Source organism: Eublepharis macularius, chromosome 1 (genome assembly GCF_028583425.1).
Source record: "Eublepharis macularius isolate TG4126 chromosome 1, MPM_Emac_v1.0, whole genome shotgun sequence".
Lineage (NCBI taxonomy): Eukaryota > Metazoa > Chordata > Lepidosauria > Squamata > Eublepharidae > Eublepharis > Eublepharis macularius.
Genome location: NC_072790.1, coordinates 13,870,008 through 13,883,822, shown reverse-complemented (window position 1 = coordinate 13,883,822; position 13,815 = coordinate 13,870,008). Strand labels below are relative to the sequence as shown.

At 42.8% G+C, this 13,815-nt stretch overlaps 1 protein-coding gene across 1 annotated transcript in view; it reads left to right on the top strand.

Annotated features, from left to right (window-relative positions):
• Positions 1 to 13,815, top strand: part of PLCB1 (phospholipase C beta 1) — a 698,812-nt gene that overhangs the window by 517,579 nt on the left and 167,418 nt on the right. Inside the window, exon 15 of the mRNA XM_054975035.1 lies at positions 10,651 to 10,721. Coding sequence (XP_054831010.1) covers positions 10,651 to 10,721 — 71 coding nt within the window. The remainder of the gene's footprint in view (positions 1 to 10,650; positions 10,722 to 13,815) is intronic.

Below are 13,815 nucleotides of genomic sequence, written 5' to 3'. Positions count from 1 at the left end.
CTTTCCCCCAGCCTTTTACTGACAGAAACCAAGGCCTGAAGACTGGTAATACTGTTGCGGTTGCCTAGCAACAACCACTGAGGGCATTTGTTTTTTAAAACTACTAGTGCTGCTTCTGCTATTATGGGGAGAGGGGTTAACCCATCTTTTTTTTTTAACCCCTCAATGTTTTTTAAGATTTCAGTCTTTTCTGCAAACCTGGGGCTTTTCTCAAGTTTGCAGAAAGGTCTATCTCCAGATTTAAGTTATCCACAGATGGGGCCATATTCAGAATTACATGTTTTTTCTATAATAATAAAAGGATCCATCTGCCCCTCTGTCTGTGGCAGATATATCTGGCCACCAGCTTCAAGATGATTATGGGATTTGCAGTGCAAAAATGAAAAGATTCAGAACCTTCTGGGCCAGGTGATCTCCAACCCCCCAACCCCCCCGCCCCCAGCCGTATGCCCTGGAAGCAGAGGGTCTCTGTTCCTGGCAAGCATCACTGAAGAAAATAAAGCAAGGTGTTTGGAAATTGATCACCATCTTCAGGATGATGAAGAGTTACAGTGCCAAAACCCAGGATGTCAGAACATCTCGGCCCAGGCTATCTCCAGAACTACCATTCCAGGTTATTTGCAATGGGAGCTAAGGTATTATCTTTGCGGAAGGCAGTCACTTGGCCTAGTTACTCTCTCACAGCATAACCTACCTCACAGGGAGAATATAATTGTGAAGGGGAAAATGTTGTAAGCTGCTTTGGATCCCCAGTGAGATGAAAAGATAAAATGGGGCATAAATTAAGTAAATCTGTAATAATGGCAATTAGGAAGGGGGAGGGGGTTTCTGGAGACAGCCAGGAGGGTGGAGGCAGCACAGACAAAGAAGCAGAGAAGATCCCTTCTTTTGCACAAGAAACATTCAGACAATGTGCAAATTAAGAGAACTTCTTGAGCATGAAGCACGTTGGAATAATACCATAGAGGAAGATAGAGAGGAAGCAACTGTATACAAAATATTTATTATTGCAGGAGAAAAAGTTGGCCAAACACCACTTTTGGGGTTATCCTGCAAAGCGTGCCAGGCAGAGCCCCGTAAAACAATACAAGCAAGTACAGCAATCTACAGGGCTGGTGAGCGGGTGGGATCTTGTGTGTTTAGAAATCACAAATTCATTGAGTTGGATTGAGCTCAAGTACTGAACAGAGCAAGTTCTAAAAGAATCTTTGCTGGTTATACCTGCACACTCTCCCCCAATCTGTCCTTGAGGATTCAGGAAGCAGTAAAGTATATGGCACTTGGATGGAAAATCTACGCATATCACCAAACTTACACATGTTGGAGAATAGCTCAGCCACAGTCAGATAGGCAGGGCTTTTTTTCAGCTGGAACACGGTGGAACGGAGTTCCGGCACCTCTTGAAAATGGTCACATGGCCGGTGGCCCCGCCCCCTGATCTCCAGACAGAGGGGAGTTTAGATTGCCGTCCGTGCCGCAGCAGCATGGAGGGCAATCTAAACTCCCCTCTGTCTGGAGATCAGAGCGCGGGGCCACTGGCCATGTGACCATTTTCGCCGAGGGCGATATAAACTTTAAAAAACTCCCCCCTTGTTCCAGCTGACCCAAAGTAACATCATTGTGCGGTCCGGGGAGCATGCACACCAGGGGCACCACTGTTGCCCCCTGTGCTGGCAACCCACTGAGTTCCACCACCTCTTTTCCCAGAAAAAAAGCCCTGGATGCAACCCTCTTCAGACTTTGGACAAACTGTCTTCTTAAAGCCCAAGTTGCCAGTCTGGATGGTTATACCACTTCCTGGCATTTTCTCAGGCTAGATACTGCTGACATGACATTGGGCAGGGATGGTCCATATCTTCAATGGAGAAAGCCACTCTGACGTTGGTCTAACAAAAAGTGTGTGTAGTTCCACTCACCTGGAGCCCCTTGCAAATGGTCTTCATGAAATCAGTGCCATCGGTCAGTAAGATTTAAATGTTATGGAACATGTACATTCAGACATACTATTGTTTACTAATGTGTACTCTTACATACTACAGGCAGGCAGGGATTTTTTTCAGCAAGAACGCAGTGGAATGGAGTTCCGGCACCTCTTGAAAATGGTCACATGGCTGGTGGCCCCGCCCCCTGATCTCCGGACAGAGGGGAGTTGAGATTGCCCTCCACGCAGCGGCGCGGAGGGCAATCTAAACTCCCCTCTGTCTGGAGATCAGGGGGCAGGGCCACTGGCCATGTGACCATTTTCGCAGAGGGCAATTTAAACTTTAAACCCCCCCCTTGTTCCAGCTGACCCAAAGTGACGTCATTGTGCGGTCCTGAGTTCCACCACTGAGTTCCGCCACCTCTTCTCCCAGAAAAAAAGCCCCGCGTGCAGGCAATGTGTAAAATCCAAAAGAAAGAATTTGTATCAAAGTGTGGAATATATGTGGGTTGGATCCAGTCAGCGTGTTTGCTCTGTCTTAACAATTCCTCTCCATCTTACAGCCCCACCCCTCCCTGTGTTTTGTCCATATAGGTCCCATGACCTACACAACATTGGACAGATGCTTGGATATATCTTACTTTAAAATTTGGCATGGCTAGAAAAATTGGTTTGGGTGGCAGGATTGGGCACCCAGTCTGCCCATTGCCATTCCTGGTGTAGGAACCATTTATGAAGCAAATCCTCCCTCCTGTTAGTTCAGTATTGCTCAGCCTGTGATTGAAACTCGGCATCTCAGGAGGGAATGAGGCAAGCCCCGTTATTCCTGTTTGCTCAGTGCTAATGTGTGTGGTTCCCCGCAGTCTGTTTCCATGACAGCAACATCCTTCTTTTTATGTCATACGTACCAATATTTCTTTCATTTTCTTACTTGTTAGCTTCCATTCAAAATGTTGTCAAGAAATACTGTCTTTTCACATCAACACCGGGGGTGCTGAGAAACCTCTCACACCACAAGATCAATGTCAGTCAGGATGTTTGAAGTCTGATATAGCAAGATTCCCCCCCCCCAACACCCAAATCTCTCCATCTGTGGATTCTTATTATTTCAAGGCATGTTGAGATGAGGAAGAGGTCTTGATCAAACGCTTCCTATTAAGTGTTTGGGGGCTTCTTGTGTTATTTCTGTTCCACTGCACTCCTCATGAGACAAAGGAGGAAAAGGGTGCTCTTCTGTATTTCAACTACAGTTCTAAAGAAATGGATGCAAACAGCTGCTAGGAATAGTGACTAAAGGTAATCTTTACATCCAGAGCTAAAAAACCACCCAACACCATGGCTGGGAGGCAGCATAGAATCATAGAATCATAGAGTTGGAAGGGACCACACAGACCATCTAGTCCAACCTCCTGCCCAGTGCAGGATGAGCCTAAAGCATCTCTGACAAATATTCATCCAGCCTCTTCTTGAAAACTGTCAGTGAAGGGGAGCTCACCACCTCCCGAGATGGTGAACTGCTCTGACTGTGAAAAAGTTCTTCCCAATATCTAGCCGGTATCTTTGTGCATGTAATTTAAGCCCATTGTTTCGGGTCCTACCCTCTGCTGCCAACTGGAACAGCTCCCTGCCCTCCTCCAAATGACAGCCTTTCAAATATTTACAGAGAGCAATCGTGTCCCCCCTCAATCTCCGCTAAACAAAATATTCCCAAGGCCCTCAGCCTTTCCTCGTAGGGCTCAGTCTCCAGACCCCTGATCATCCTCGTCGCTCTCCTCTGCACCCTCTCGATTTTGTCCACATCCTTTTTGAAGTGAGGCCTCCAGAACTGCACACAGTACTCCAGGTGTGGCCTGACAAAGGCAGTATAGAGAGGGGCTATGACCTCCTGCGATTTCGACGCTATGGCCCCTTTGATACAACCCAGGATTGAACTGGCCTTTTTTGCCACCGCCTCACACCAAGTGCTCATACTTAGTTTCATCAGTGGGAGGCCTTGTTTCCTAGGCACTGCTTGGCCCTCCAGAGCCCCTGGCTGGCCACTAGCCAGATCCAGCAGGGCAGCTCTTCCTCAGAAAGACTGTATCGGTAAACCATTTGTTTTGTATGAGCCAGTAAGTATTTGAGGTGGTAGCCCACTTAAGAGCCTTGAATTTCTCTGCCACCAACTGTAAGGCATTTAACATCTGTTCTCTCTTCATTTTGGACAGCTCACTTGGTGCGAATCGGTATGCTTCTTGTCCGAGCTGACTTAATCCTGGTCTCTTCAGCATTGGCTAAGGGGCTCAGTAGTAGAATACGTGCCTCATAGCTGAGTGGTAGAACACATGTGGCATGCAGAAAATCCCAGAGCAATTCCATCAGCTCCATTTAAAAAGGGATCGCTGGGAATGATCTCTGTCTTGAAAAGTTGCTTTCAGTCACAGGAGACAATCCAATAAGGTAGCTTCATACGTTTTTTCCCCTTTCAACGGCCACATGTTGACTGCAGTCCTGACACGACTAGAGTCTACAGGATGTGAGGAAGCAGGACATGAATGAAAGGAGAGATTCCTAGCCACTGATGGTTGGTGCTTCTGAGCTGCAGGTTGTTAATGACTTTAGTTTTGTAAGCCTCCTTCTGATCTTGCTCTTGTCAGTCCTAGGGTGTCAATCCCTGGCAGTTAGATCCCCAAGCTGCTCACAGCAAACACGCAGGTGCATTGGTTGAAGAAACTTTATTTAGAGATCTATCCAGTTCAGGCATGCACTCATAGGTATAAGTTGGCAGAAGTAATTATCCAAAACAATAATGACATGGGAACAAAGCAGTTTAGTCTAGACAGAGTGGAATCATTCCCTCCTGTGAAAAGATACATTTCAGTACACAGCTGCAACTTCGGCCCAAGGCCACTCGGAAGTGAAAGCGCATACTTTTTAGAAATAACAAAGAGGCCACTTGCTCCCCTAGAAATTAGTATTAGCAGTCTAGACACCCTCAGGTGACTTATATAAAATGCATAAGATACGGTATTGAACTTTGGCATCATATCAGCATGAGTTCAAGATGCAGTGTAAGATGCAGAACACAACAATGGCATGGATGCTTATATCCCTCTCAGTATAAAATGCAAAATACAACAATGGCATGGGTGCCTGCAGAACACAATAAAGGCATATGGCACAACAATGGCATGGATGCAGAATACAACAATGGCATGGATGCTGGCATACATGACAGCTCCATTGAGTCTCCAGATGGAGACTTCTTTCCAAATAAAAGCTCCAGAGACCAGCCATTAGGAAGGCAAGTATGCACTGGATGATCTTTATTATTGCATTCTGACAGCCACACAGTATAAAAGGAGCCTGTCTGAACAATGCCAGAGAGGTTATTTGTGACACTATGTTTTTACTTGAATTGTGAGTTACGAAGACTGTGTCACAAGCATATTGTGTAAGCATCATTCTTTCTTGTTCATAGAATCATGTGCAAATAATAAACAAATACCTGAGCTTTTTAAAACATGCAACAGAAGTGTGTACTTAACCCTAACATTCTTACTTTTAAGGAGTCCAGAGAAGTAGCTGAATGAACCTGTTGTAGCAAAATTACACAGGAGTCTTAAAGACTAAGAAAGTTTATTCCAGTATGAGATTTCATGAGTCAGAGCTCATTTCTTCAGCTCTGATTCATAAACCTTATGCTGAAATAAATTTTGCTAGTTGTTTAGGAGCTACCAGACTCCTGGTTAATTTTAAGGAATTCAATTAATATTCCTCCTCCAATTTTACCCTGTTCTCTGCTTTTGGCTATTTTATCTATCTGACGCTGTCAGAATGTCATCTTTTGCAAATGGATGTAACTTAACAGAAAACGAGAATCTACATTCAGTTAAAGTAGCTGATGCTTCGGCTCTGAACAGTGATTAATATATGTCAGGCATAAATCTAATAATAGTCTAGCATGAACACGAACATTTTAATTTAACAAGGCAAGGTACTACGCAATTGATATTTAAACAGATATCATTAAGATAACCTTGTATCAGTCTTGATGCTAGGGATGTACAAAATATTTTCCTTTATTTCCAAGGATTTTTTTCTTAGTATGATGAGTAGAATAGGAACTCTGTTGCATGTGGTCCCGGCATACCTGCGGGACTGCCTCTCCCATTACTTCCCTTGCAGGGCGCTACACTCTGCAGGTAAACAATTCCTGGTGGTCCCCGGCCCGAGGGACATCTGGCTGGCCTCCACCAGGGGCAGGGCTTTTTCTGCCCTGGCCCCGGCTTGGTGGAACACTCTCCCACTGGAGATCCGGGCCCTACGGGACCTATTACAGTTCTGCAGGGCCTGTAAAACAGAGATGTTCCACCAGGCCTTTGGTTGAGGACCAGTGGGTGTCCCCCCTTATCCTATCTAAGATCGCTACCTCTTCTGTGACTGCCCTCGGCTATGGGTTTTACCCACAGCTATGACCTATGCAGGTCTTTTATTAGTATCCAAAGTAGCCTATATATAATGGCGCCAGAGTATTTTAATATAAGTTTTTAAATCTGTTTTTAAAGTTGACTATTAATTTATTGTGTTTTAATTATGATGTGAGCTGCCCTGAGCCCGTTCATGGGGAGGGCGGGATATAAGTCAAATAAAATAAATAAATAATAAATAAATGTTCTTGCTTTATAGAAAATGCAAGTGTAACTTCTCCTTGTATGGGTTCTATGAAAACAAACTTTCACACAAATTTAAGTTAAGAAGAAAATTTTTAAAAACCTTTTAAGAATTAATACAATTGGGTCATTTCGTAGAAAAAGAGCTGGAGGAACACATTAGCATAACTGATTAGCGTAACTCATTAGCATATGCCATGCCCCTTGAAATGGGCCCTGAATACAATACAACTTCTTTAAAAACTAAACTCATAAGTGCAACCATACAGAAACTTTAAACCAACAATGTCTTTGAAAAGGGTAAACAGTTCAACTTGTCTGATTCCGCCAACTCAGGGCTCATTTCGAGGGGGAACGCGCCGGAACACAGTTCCGGCAGTTCCCCAAAGAGGCCACATGACAGGTGGTCCCGCCCACCTGACTTTCAGTCATTTGGGGCCCGTTTCGGCCCCTGGATCGGGGCCTGGATCGGGGCCGAAATGGCCCGGATCGGGCCTCTGACGGGTGATGGATCACTCTTCCACTCAGCAGCGGCCCGATCCTGACCATTTTGGGCCCCTTTTCGGCTATTTTCAGCCCCTTTTTGCCATTTTGGGCCCGATTTCGGCCCTGAATGGCCAGAATTGGGTTCAAAATAGCCATGAAAGGTGATGTCAGGGGGTGTGCCATATGCAAATCAGTTATGCTAATGAGTTAATCATAATGAGTTCCTCCAGCTCTTTTTCTACGACATGACCCCTGGATAGAGTCCTTTTCTCTACTCTTCCAATTCAAAGCAACTGTAGCCCAGGCTTCTGTCTTCTTCTTGGGGAATTACAGCCCTGCAAAAATAATGCAATCCCAGTAACACCGACCAAACTCAGTACACATACACCACTTTAAGTCATATTGTTCACATACAACAATTGATTACCTTATTCAAGGTGATAAGAGCATATTAATTAATATTCAGCTCCCCAGCACCCAGCGTCTTCCTCAGCTGCCTAGCTCTAGCTGCTGACTCCACCCTTCTGGGACAAACCAGTTACCTCATAGGGGTCACACAAGTGCATACCAGATAAATGTTGAAATAAATTTCCCAGCGGATGCTGTCTGTTGATTTCCGACAAGTGAGCATCACCAATTTGAGCACCTGTCTAGCTTCTAACGACTAATTTTTAAACAAATTTCTTACAATAAATTGAATAGGATCAGACATGTTGGTTTGGGATATTATCCACACCAGCAGAATATTCATATCGAAAACTGAACCTGTACCTGTACTTGATGCCATGAAGGCCTAAGAATAACGTGGGACTTTTCAAAGACACTTGAGATTTTTTCCAGCTAACCAAATTTCCCCCACCAGGGGAAAAAAGTCCTTTCTCCAAACCGCATAAATCCTTCCTGTTATGCTGTTTTTGAAAATTGCTGTCAGAATTTCTGCCTACTTTTCTGTGTAATAGGCACACAGTGTGGTAAATATTTCTTCGTGCGTTGTTTGTTCTAATTCTTCATTCTGTTTGCCCCAAATGGAATCCTCTTCACTGTGTATATTTTGTGTGTAGCAAAGCAGAACACGGCACTCCAGCTAAATTGTACTAAGGAGAATATTAGGGTTGCTTCCCATTTCGTTAAATACATTAATCATAAGAGTTATGTACCCGCCTTGTACTTGAAAAAGCACTCCGGGTGGCTTAGAAGGGGAAAATGAAACATTAACATCAGGTAAATAAAAATAACAATTAAAACTAATAAGATTGAAATAACAGTATGGATAAAACCAAGTAAACAACCATGTCTAAGTTAAAATACTGGGCTGTTCCCACACTGCTTACTTCCCCATGGAATGACCTGAAACATCGCACAAAAACCGCGGAAGATTGCGTTTTCTCACGCGAGGTTTGCGCAATGTCGCGCAAATCTCGCGCAAGAAAACGCGATCTTCCGTGTTTTTTGCACGATGTTTTGGGTCGTTCCGAGGGCAGGTAAGCAGTGTGGAAACGGCCCTGGTATCCTTTTTTTTAAAAAAATTTTTTTTTTTATTGGATTAGAAATATTTTAATATCCATTACAATCAATCTCCTTTAAATATTCCAATTCTAACCCCCTCCCTTCCCCCCCTTTTGTTGACTTCCAACAGTTTTCCAACCCCTTATCTATTTTCCCCTACTCATTTCAAACTTATTGTACCTGTTAAACATATACTTTCACTCTCTTCTAAGCTTATCTAATATATCACAGTGCTATCTCTATTTCTCTTCCCATTTAACTTAACAACTAAATAATACATTTCTGGCATATATTCTTCAATAATCATTTTAGTAGCCTATACTCTATCTTACTCATTCTGGTCTCGTCTATGGGACAAACAATTTGTCCCTCTTTATACATAACTTTAAGTACATTATAAACATTGCATGCATTCACTATAAGTCAATCAATTTAACCCATACTCCATATATTACTCTTTGCTTCCTTCTATATATCTTATCTTCGTACTGTTTTGATTATCTAATTTCTCCATTATGCCACTCTGTCAAAGATAGTCAGTCACTTTAACCCATGTACACATTCAGCATAGGTCAATCAATTTGACCCATATTTTGTATGCTACTGTATATTTCCCCCCCCCTTTCTTATATTCATTCATTTTAATTATATAAATTCTCCATGATACCATTATCTGCCAGCCATGAGGCCCTGGTATCCTAAAAGCAATCATTATAACAAAAATCAAACATCCGAACTGATAAAACACTCTTTCAAAACAGAACTTTTTTTTTAAAGTCCTAAATAAATTTTGACTCTTGTAAACCCATTGATTTCAGTGGACCCAGAAAAGAATAACTCTGCTTAAGATTGCACTGTAAGCCTCCCTCAAAACCACTCCCCCCACCCCCCGCCCATGATATAAGTCACACAGGACCTAGGAGAGAGAATATGAGCGTCACGTTTTGAGTTAATCAGCTTCTTGCTGTTCTCAGTCCTTTGAATGCCCTTGCAGCTATTTATTTTTGAATACAAGCACACGCAAAGTTACCTTCGACTGAAGCCCATCAAGTCTTGTCTGCTCAGATGGGGCCGCAACTCTCCGGGGTCTCCCATCACCTACTACCTGACCTTTTTTTTGCTGGAGAGCCCAGGAACTGAACCTGCAGTTTACTACGTTTTGAGCAAAGACACGTGCCTTTAAAACTGAAATGGCTCCGACTGTTTGTTTCTAACAGCTTTAGCTCTCTGTGTTCCATTAGCACATGTGTCAATTTGACAGTCTTGACTATTCTTCTGTTCTGCCTCAGCAATAATTACGTTTGCAGCGCACTCAAAGGCATGAGACCTATGCAGCATGGGCACATAAAGTAGAAGGGATGAGGTGGGATGGAGGCACTCACCTCCCTAACCCGTGATTTAACATCTGCTATAAACAACAGAACATTTGACCTGTTCCAAATGTAAATCGTGTTCTGTGTGATTGTTTTATCTCTGTGTGACTGAGTTAATTCCTACTTTGTCAGGTAATCTGAGCATCATATTGTTACTTGGGGCTTTTTTTTCTGGGAAAAGTGGTAGTGGAACTCAGGACCGCACATTGATGTCGCTTTGGGTCAGCTGGAACAAGAGGGGAGTTTTTTAAAGTTTAAATTGCCCTTGGCAAAAATGGTCACATGGCTGGTGGCCCCGCCCCCTGATCGCCAGATGGGGGAGTTTAGATTGCCCTCCATGCCGCTGCACAGAGGGCAATCTCAACTCCCCTCTGTCTGGAGATCAGGGGGCAGGGCCACCGGCCATGTGACCATTTTCAAGAGGTGCCGGGACTCCGTTCCACCACGTTCCTGCTGAAAAAAAGCCCTGTTGTTACTACTTATTAACATATCAAAGGTATTATTTTGGCTCCTTGGCTTGTAGGTAAATGGTTTGAAAAATAGTTAACAATACTATTGTACATCTTGGACCTATGATACTGTGACAGTACTAGAAGTGAAACTTCTCTGGGTGTAACGGTAATAAAATGCGTACATTTGGGTAGGAGGAGAATGAATTTTCTTCTTCCCATGTTCTATGCTGAGTTCTTTTGTTCTAATTAAAATGTTGCAGGGGAAGCAGAGATAGAGAGCGACGATGATGATGACTTCGATGATGACTGCAAAAAATCATCAATGGACGAAGTAAGAGATTAATCGTTTTCAAGTACACATTGCCTTAACAGGACTATGAAAGTGTGCGCTTCATTTTTGCCTGCACGACTAAGTGCTATACTGCCATCTTGTGGATATCCGTTACTAGAACCAGGTTAGCCTTCCAAGCTTTGCAGAAGAGGTCCAGTACTTGAAATAAACTTGTCTACAGTTCATAGGAAAGTTACCCTTTCTAATGCTTACGAGGTCTGCTCAGTTTCTGTGTGATGGCTAAATCTTCTGGGTCCTTGAGCTAAAGTCATCAGGTTTCGGATGTCAGTATTGTGTAAGCAGACTAATGAGGAGTATAAGAGTCTGGACTGAAACATAACACATGCTTCTCTGTGCAATACTCGATCTAATGATTTGGATCAATTGATAATACACATTTGTTCATGGTAGGTGATAGCACAAAGCTCTTAGCCAATTATTTCCCTTCACCTCTTTGTTCCGGTTTTGTGCCAGCTCATACTCGCACACAGGGCTTTTTTTCTGGGAAAAGAGGTGGTGGAACTCAGAGGGTTGCCCTCGGAGAAAATGGTCACATGGCTGGTGGCCCCGCCCCTTGATCTCCAGACAGGGGGGAGTTTAGATTGCCCTCCGCGCTGCTCAGCGGTGCTGAGGGCAATCTCAACTCCCCTAAGTCTGGAGATCAGGGGGCGGGGCAACCAGCCATGTGACCATTTTCAAGAGGTTCCGGAACTCCATTCCACCGCGTTCCTGTTGAAAAAAAGCCCTGCTCACACATAGTTTTGGGGAACCCTGGCCTATTTTCTAAATTCATTTGGCTTTCTGCCAGTGCAACTGTTTTTTCTCTCTCTTGATACCAAGTACTGTGGTCACTTTGACAGAAACCTTTGGAGTTGGCCTAACCATTTGCAGTGCTATAAATTGGGGATGACTTGTCTTTGTAAGAGTCTTTAAAACAGTATTGGTTTGTGCAAAGTTTAGGTACAAGTCATCACAGCTCTTGCTTTATATACCTGGACAATAAGAGGCAGAAGGGGACAATACTCCACCTAAGGTTGTGCCATCATCACGGCTAGAGAGCAGTAGTGGAAGAAAGCTGCGCTATACTTTTAAAGCATAGATTATCATTTAAAGCTCCTCTTTCTGACTCTTCAGTCTAGAGTCTAAAATTACCTAATTGCATCTCAGGTTAAAACTTCAGTCTCATGGAGGAGGTGGGGAATGTATTGTAGGAAGCTGATTAATAAGAGTTTTACTGTTCTTATTAATCAGACAAATCGTTAGGAGATACTAAAAATATCTACCCTGTTAATCATCTTAGATGCGTTGGAATAGTCCATCTTCTGTGTGTGCCATGAGAGATGACACCATTTTATAGAAACCCAGAAGAATTCTCATAGTCACCTCAAGATTGCTTTGGGAACTTCTCATTCATTTTTTTCCACAGTAGCTCAAGCAATTAAAAACACCACTTTCACCCCCCCCCCCTTAATGAAAGTTAACAATAGGACTGTGCTACTGTGTAGAGGCAAATTACATAGTGAGAGTAGTATTTACACTCAGTGCTTCTGACATTTATGAAGTAGATTAAAAATAAGATTGTGAAGGATCTGGGCTAATTTTGTTTTCAAGGAGGGAACAACATGTTTTCTTTTTAAAAACCCTTTTAATATGGGAGAAATTGTAATTTGCCTTACTCGGATAGACTCTGCCAATGTACTTTGAAAAAGATTGACTCCCTATCCCATATGATATTGGAATGCCCTCATTATAAATTTCGTTTCGAATTATGTATCACCCCTATTTTAACTAAATTGTCTTCCACTGTATCAAAAGATAATACAGTTCCCTACTGATTGGTGGATAGACAACCAAAGACTACGTTGGCTGTGGCCAAGTATCTCTCCACCATATTTTCCTTAAATAAATAAAGACTCCTTATCTTCTACTCAAGATCATTGGCTCAAAGGAAAGAAAACTCTCTGAATTTTATCTCTTTGTGTGGCTATATTGTCGAAGGCTTTCACGGCCAGAGAACGATGGTTGTTGTGGATTTTCTGGGCTGTATATCCGTGGTCTTGGCATTGTAGTTCCTGACGTTTTGTCAGCAGCTGTGACTGGCATCTTCAAAGGTGCTACACCTCTGAAGATGCCACTCACAGCTGCTGGCGAAACGTCAGGAACAACATTGCCAAGACCACAGCTATACAGCCCGGAAAATCCACAACAACCATCTTTGTGTGGCTGTTTTCTGCAACCATTTCCCCCCTCTCTGCTGCTGCTTTTGTGCTACCCACCCCAAGCGATCCTAGACAGGGGATATGCAGTAAATAGGATGATGTCATCACACCATGCAGCCTCTCAGATTTGAGTATGACACATCACTAAGGACAAATGAAGCCAATTTAAAACGAAGACAGTTCTTCATATTACCCTCACTCTGAATGGCCAAATATTTTCACCATGACATGAAACGGAATTTCGCAAATGGAAATTTCAGTTCAGCTATCTCCATTTAAATTCCACTTCTTTCTTGTGAGGAATGAATCAGCAAGTCTTTCTTTTGGTTACATTTCCTTTTTCCTCATGTTAATTTTTCCCATTTAAAATCAGTGTATTTTCTATGTTTCTTGTTGTGTCGTTGTGTGCCAGTGGCATATAAATGGCATAGGAGAAACAAATGAATAATCAACAGCAACAAAAATGAAGTAAACCTAAACCAGTGATAACTCATGGAATCAACATGAAATGTAAATACTCATATCAGTTCATTCCTATTTTCACCTCCTTTTTGTTCAGTCCTGGAAAAATTGCCAAGAAGGGAAGTGCTTTCAACCATTGTTAAAAAAAAAAAGGAGAGAGACACTTTTACCAGCTCCAACTTCCTTCAAAACCTGAAAGATTAGTATATTCCATTTTGAAATTTATGTTCAGGGAATAAGAAACAAAAAAAATGTAAATCAGCATGACAGTATTATATCAGAAAGGTCCAACGATTCAAAATTCAATTCTGAAATACTGATTTTGAGAAGCAAAGTGAAATTCAAACCTGCCATTCAGATATACCCATTTCCTGTAGCAGTTTTATGTAATATACTAGCAACAAATCTCCTTG